Source organism: Mus musculus, chromosome 17, assembly GCF_000001635.26.
Source record: "Mus musculus strain C57BL/6J chromosome 17, GRCm38.p6 C57BL/6J".
NCBI classification, from domain to species: domain Eukaryota; kingdom Metazoa; phylum Chordata; class Mammalia; order Rodentia; family Muridae; genus Mus; species Mus musculus.
In genome coordinates this window covers 17,729,639-17,735,638 of record NC_000083.6, presented here as the reverse complement: position 1 = coordinate 17,735,638, position 6,000 = coordinate 17,729,639, and the positions used below count along the sequence as shown (strand labels likewise).

At 39.3% G+C, this 6,000-nt stretch overlaps 1 protein-coding gene across 1 annotated transcript in view; it reads right to left on the bottom strand.

The window, feature by feature from the left end:
• Positions 1 to 1,471: 1,471 nt before the first annotated feature.
• Positions 1,472 to 6,000, bottom strand: part of Vmn2r90 (vomeronasal 2, receptor 90) — a 30,227-nt gene continuing 25,698 nt past the window's right edge. The window contains exon 6 of the mRNA NM_001104539.1: positions 1,472 to 2,403. Within this exon, the coding sequence (NP_001098009.1) occupies positions 1,472 to 2,403 (932 nt within the window). The remainder of the gene's footprint in view (positions 2,404 to 6,000) is intronic.

Here is a 6,000-nt window from a genome sequence, read left to right as displayed (position 1 = left end):
CACATCAGAAACACTTCCTCAGTAGTGGAGTAATCATACCACCTGTGTATCTTTTCATTCCCTAGACATGGGGAAAGCATATAGAAGCTTTCTAGAACAATTAGTCTTATACATTAATCTTGTGTACCCTGTATATCTTAATTGTATCCTGCCAACTACATTTCTATTATTCCTGGGAATAACCATCATATTTTGTTTCTAATGAGGGTGTAAAAAATCTGATTGCATGCAATAAACTTGTGACAACCTCATGCTTTGTGTCATCCCTCTATCCTGTGCCAGATAGATAAAATTCCCTCAGACCATAAAAAGGTAACCCTGGCTTGGTAAGTGTTTATGCTTACACCAAGCCAAGGAGCTTTTGAGTCTACTAAGGTTTGCTCATATCTACTGATTCTACATTGAAACTGTAGCCCATTTTGACCTGTTGTCATTTTCTAAATCAGTAGCCAACTACCACATACATCATCGGAGTCAGGACAAGGTAATTTATTAATTATAACAGACATATGTAAAGAAATGACAAGAAAGTGAGATGATTATGTAGGCATCTGAATCTGCATTTAAAATTTCATTTAAAAAATGACCCGCCCAAAAAAAACAAACCAAAAACAAAACAAACAAACAAACAAACAGCCAGGCAGTGGTGGCACACGCCTTTAATCCCAGCACTTAGGAGGCAGAGGCAGGCGAATTTCTGAGTTTGAAGCCAGCCTGGTCTACAGAGTGAGTTCCAGGACAGCCCGGGCTATACAGAGAAACCCTGACTTGAAAAAACAAAAAATTAAATTAAATTAAATTAAATTAAATTAAATTAAATTAAATTAAATTTCATCTCTATGAAATCTCCTTTCCTTTTCACAGGTGCCCCATTTCCCACTGGAAAATGTTTATCTCTGTTATTGGAAATAAACATTCTTGAGTTCTTTATATATGTTGGATATTAGTCCCCTGTCCGATTTGGGATAGGTAAAGATCCTTTCCCAATCTGTTGGTGGTCTTTTTGTCTTATTGATGGTGTCTTTTGCCTTGCAGAAGCTTTGCAATTTTATGAGGTCCCATTTATCAATTCTCGATCTCACAGCACAAGCCATTGCTGTTCTATTCAGGAATTTTTCCCCTGTACCCATATCTTCAAGGCTTTTCCCAACTTTCTCCTCTATAAGTTTCAGTGTCTCTGGTTTTATGTGGAGTTCCTTAATCCACTTAGATTTGACCTTAGTACAAGGAGATAGGAATGGATCAATTCGTAATCTTCTACATGATAACAGCCAGTTGTGCCAGCACCATTTGTTGAAAATGCTGTCTTTTTTCCACTGGATGGTTTTAGTTCCCTTGTCAAAGATCAAGTGACCATAGGTGTGTGGGTTCATCTCTGGGTCTTCAATTCTGTTCCATTGGTCTATTTGTCCATACATGGAGTGGCACTACTTTCAACCATAGTATTTAATTTATTATCATAGTTTGATTTTTAAATAAAATTTAAACCACTATTCCTTTTTGAATGGGATTTATGTCTGATGTCAAGACAGACATTCTTATCTGGCCTTAATAAAATAATGTAGCACTTGGGGCCAAAGATCAAGCTAAGGAGAGCTGTACTGGAAGCCAACATAGAGAAGACTTCCATAGCCACCATTACTTTTCCTTTTGTGCTATGGTAGACAGGGAGGAAGGTGATCCAGACACAGAAGAATACTTGCATGCTGAATGACAGGAATTTGGCTTCATTGAATGTGTCAGGCAGATTCCTGGAAAAGAAGGCCAGGGTGTAGCTCACAAGTGCCAAGAAGCAAAGGTATCCCAGGACACAATGGAAGGCAACTGCTGAACCCTTGTTGCACAAAATGATGATGTTACCATGTTCAGCATGAGCATTTTGATCAATGAAGGGTGGAGAAGTAATAAGCCATATTCCACAGAAGAGAAGTTGGACAAGTGTGCAGATGGGAATGATGAAATTAGGCGCCCTTGATATCATTAACCGCCTCACCTTTCTATTTGGAACAGTGACCTTGAATGCAATAACCACTGTAATAGCTTTGGCTAACACTGTGGAGAGAGCCACAGTGAAAAAAATTCCAAATGCTGTCTGCTGCAAGATACAAGTTGTAGTGTTTGGCTGGCCAATGAACAGCAAAGAACTGAGAAAACACATGATGAGTGTCAATAGGAGGGTGTAGCTGAGAGTCCGATTATTGGCCTTGACAATGGGTGTGTGTCTGTGCTTCACAAAGACTACAAGAACCACAGCTGTAAGCACAGATAAGCACAGTGCTGTGGTGGTGAGAGCTATGCCCAAGGAGTCTTCATAGGCCAAAAAGCTCACAGATTTCTGGAGGCAGTGGTTCTTCTCTGAGTTTGCATAGTGACTTTCTGGACACTTCACACACTCATCCATATCTGTGCAGAAATGAAGATAAGTATGAATCAATCCCCAGGACTTCTCCTTCCTAAGCTGATACTCAGCTACAGCTCTTTGAAATCCTTCCTGAATCACCCTTTTTCATTATCATAGAAAGAAGTATTTACATACTCTTTGAATCACTTCAAATCTTTATTATCCTCACTGCATATACAGACACAAATAAATTTAAAAATGTCCAGTGCTTTTCCTATGTTTTTGTATGCTTTTCATAACTTTCACTTTGTTGCATCTATTTGATAAGTCATACTGTTGCAGAATTATACTGTATGCTCCTAATTTGACTCTGGCATCATCTTACAAAGGTTTTTAATTCTAGATTACATGTTTTTATAGAATATAGATTTTTGAAATTCATTTCCTATATTTTGTTTTTAGATTTAGGACCCATATTCACTTATTTTCATTGAATCCATTGTGTTCTCTAATTTAGCTCATACTGAAAGAAAATTAAATTCAAGGTCTATGACTCATGAAGCTTGCTAGTTAGGAGGGCTTTTTGGGCCAAGGGCAAAGAACAAAAGCTGTTGCTGTTAAGTCATTCCAAGAACTGGCTAGCCATAAAGATAGGAGAAGACCTGCAAAGACATCCGGACTATCTCAGCTGAGTCATAAGCCCCTGCCCCTCAGAATTGCTGTTACCTCGCTCTGCACATACAGATTGCTGATGTTTAAACTGTCCAATTGTGTGAAGCTGCACCAATTCTTCCCCTACCCCCACTCTTTTCCTATATAAACCCCTAACTTTTGAGCCTCAAGGTCGACAACTCTGTCTCCTGCGTGAGATACATGTAGGCCCAGAGTTCTGTCATTAAACTACCCCGTGTGTTTGCATCAGGATGTTCTATCGTGATTCCTTAGGTGTGCTTGCCATCTCAGAACTTAAGTGGGGGTTTCAATGCTCTGAATGAGTTTGAAATAGTAAACACCATTAAAATCTTGAATCTTTTTTTTTGTTTTTTTTAATTAAGTATTTATTTCATTTACATTTCTAATACTATCCCAAAAATCCCCAACCTGCTCCCCAACCCACTCCCCCACCCACCCACTCCCACTTCTTGGCCCTGGCATTCCCCTGTACTGAGGCAGATAAAGTTTGCACGACCAATGGACCTCTCTTTCCACTGATGGCCGGCTAGGCCATCTTCTGATACATATGCAGCTAGAGACACGAGCTCTAGTGGGGGTACTGGGTAGTTCATATTGTTGTTCCACCTATAGGGTTGCAGATCCCTTTAGCTCCTTGGTTACTTTCTCTAGCTCCTCCATTGGGGGCCCTGTCATCCATCCAATCGCTTACTGTGAGCATCCACTTCTGTGTTTGCTAGGCCCCAGCATAGTCTCACAAGAGACAGCTATATCTGGGTCCTTTCAGCAAAACCTTGCTAGTGTGTGCAATGATGTCAGCGTTTGGAGGCTGATTATGGGATGGATCCCCAGATATAGCAGCCTCTAGATGGTCCATCCTTTCATCTCAGCTCCAAACTGTGTCTCTGTAACGCTTCCATGGATGTTTTGTTCCCAATTCTAACAAGGGGCAAAGTGTCCACACCCAAGATATAAGATGCAATTTGCTAGATACATGAAACTCAAGAAGAATGAAGACCAAAGTGTGGACACTTTGTCCCTTCTTAGAATTGGGAACAAAATCTTGAATCTTAAATTCTTCCATATTAACATGTTGTTACATTTGGCTATAGCATGATTTTTTTAACATGTAGAGAAAGAATTATTAAAAGATTTCAAGGTTCTCAAAAAAAAAAAAAAAACCAAGTTTTAAATGCTCTGCTTTTAAACATTTGTGATTTTTATCTTTAACTAAAAAACATATAGTCACCTGCTTGCTGAGTCCTCTGGAGAAAGCCTACCTGCCCTGAGCCACCTCCTATCCCACTGAGACCTTTTTCCTACCACCTCCCTTCCATTTTAGTCAGGCAGCTGAGCCTGAGCCATGCAGGTGAACTTTCCTTATTGATCCATCTTCCCTGCTTCCTGGGTCCTCTGGAGCAAGCCAAGCTGCCCTGAGCAGCCTGCTATTCCTGTGGAGAATCCTTTTTCCCAACAACTCACTGCCCAGCTTCATTGAATCTGAGGCTCCTGGGCCTTACAGACCTGCAAATTCTGAACCATACAGATGTGAATAGCCAGAAGCATACAACACAAGGAGGCCTGCCACACCAGGACCACCAAGGTTAATCCCTCTCCCAATATTTACTACAATAGGAATATCTAGAGACCAAAGACATCCAAATGGCTAAAGTTCCTTGAAAGAACACAATTAAGAAAATCCAGGAAAATATGGTGCCTTCAGAGCACAGCTATCTTTCTTTTTCTACAGGAAGCCTTGAATATCCTAACACAATTCAAATACAAGAAAATGACCTTAAATTCAATCTTATAAAGATGATAGCCTCATGCCTTTAAAGAACAAATGAAATAAAATCAGGAAAATATAATCAAACAAGTAGACGTCTTTAAAGAAGAGAAAAATAAACCGTTTAATGATGCACCGGAAAATGCAATTAAACAGGTGAAGAAAAACTAAGGAAGTGAAGATCTGTATGATAAGAACTTCCAGTCTCTGAAGAAAGAAATTGAAGAAGATCTCAGAAGATGGAAAGATTTCCCATGCTCATGGATTGGCAGGATTAATATAGTCAAAATGGCTATCCTGCCAAAAGCAATCTACAGATTCAATGCAATCCCCATCAAAATTCCAACTCAATTGTTCACTGAGATAGAAAGGGCAATTTGCAAATTCATCTGGAATAACAAAAAACATAGGATAGCAAAAACTATTCTCAACAATAAAAGAACCTCTGGTAGAATCACCATGCCTGACCTCAAGCTGTACTACAGAGCAATTTTGATAAAAACTGCATGGTATTGGTACAATGACAGACAGGTAGATCAATGGAATAGAATTGAAGACCCAGAAATGAATCCACACACCTATGGTCACTTGATCTTGGACAAGGGAGCTAAAACCATCCAGTGGGAAATTGACAGCATTTTCAACAAATGGTGCTGGCACAACTGGCGGTTATCATGTAGAAGAATGAAAATTAATCCATTCTTATCTCCTTGTACAAATCTCAAGTCTAAGTGGATCAAAGACCTCCACATAAAACCAGGGACACTGAAATTAATAGAGGAGAAAGTAAGGAAAAGCCTCGAAGATATGGGCACAGGGGAAAAATTCCTAAACAGAACAGCAATTGCTTGGACTGTAAGATCAAGAATTGACAAATGGAACCTCATAAAATTGCAAAGCTTCTGTAAGGCAAATGACACTGTCAATAAGACAAAAAGGCCACCAAAAGATTGGGAAAGGATTTTTACCAATCCTAAATCTGATAGGGGACGAATATCCAATATATACAAAGAGCTCAAGAAGTTGGACTCCAGAAACAGAGGAATGGATACAGAAAATGTGATACATTTACACAGTGGAGTACTACTTAGCTATTAAAAACAATGAATTTATGAAATTCTTAGGCAAGTGAATGGATATGGAGGATATCATTCTGAGTGAGGTAACCCAATCACAATAGAACTCAAATGATATACACTCA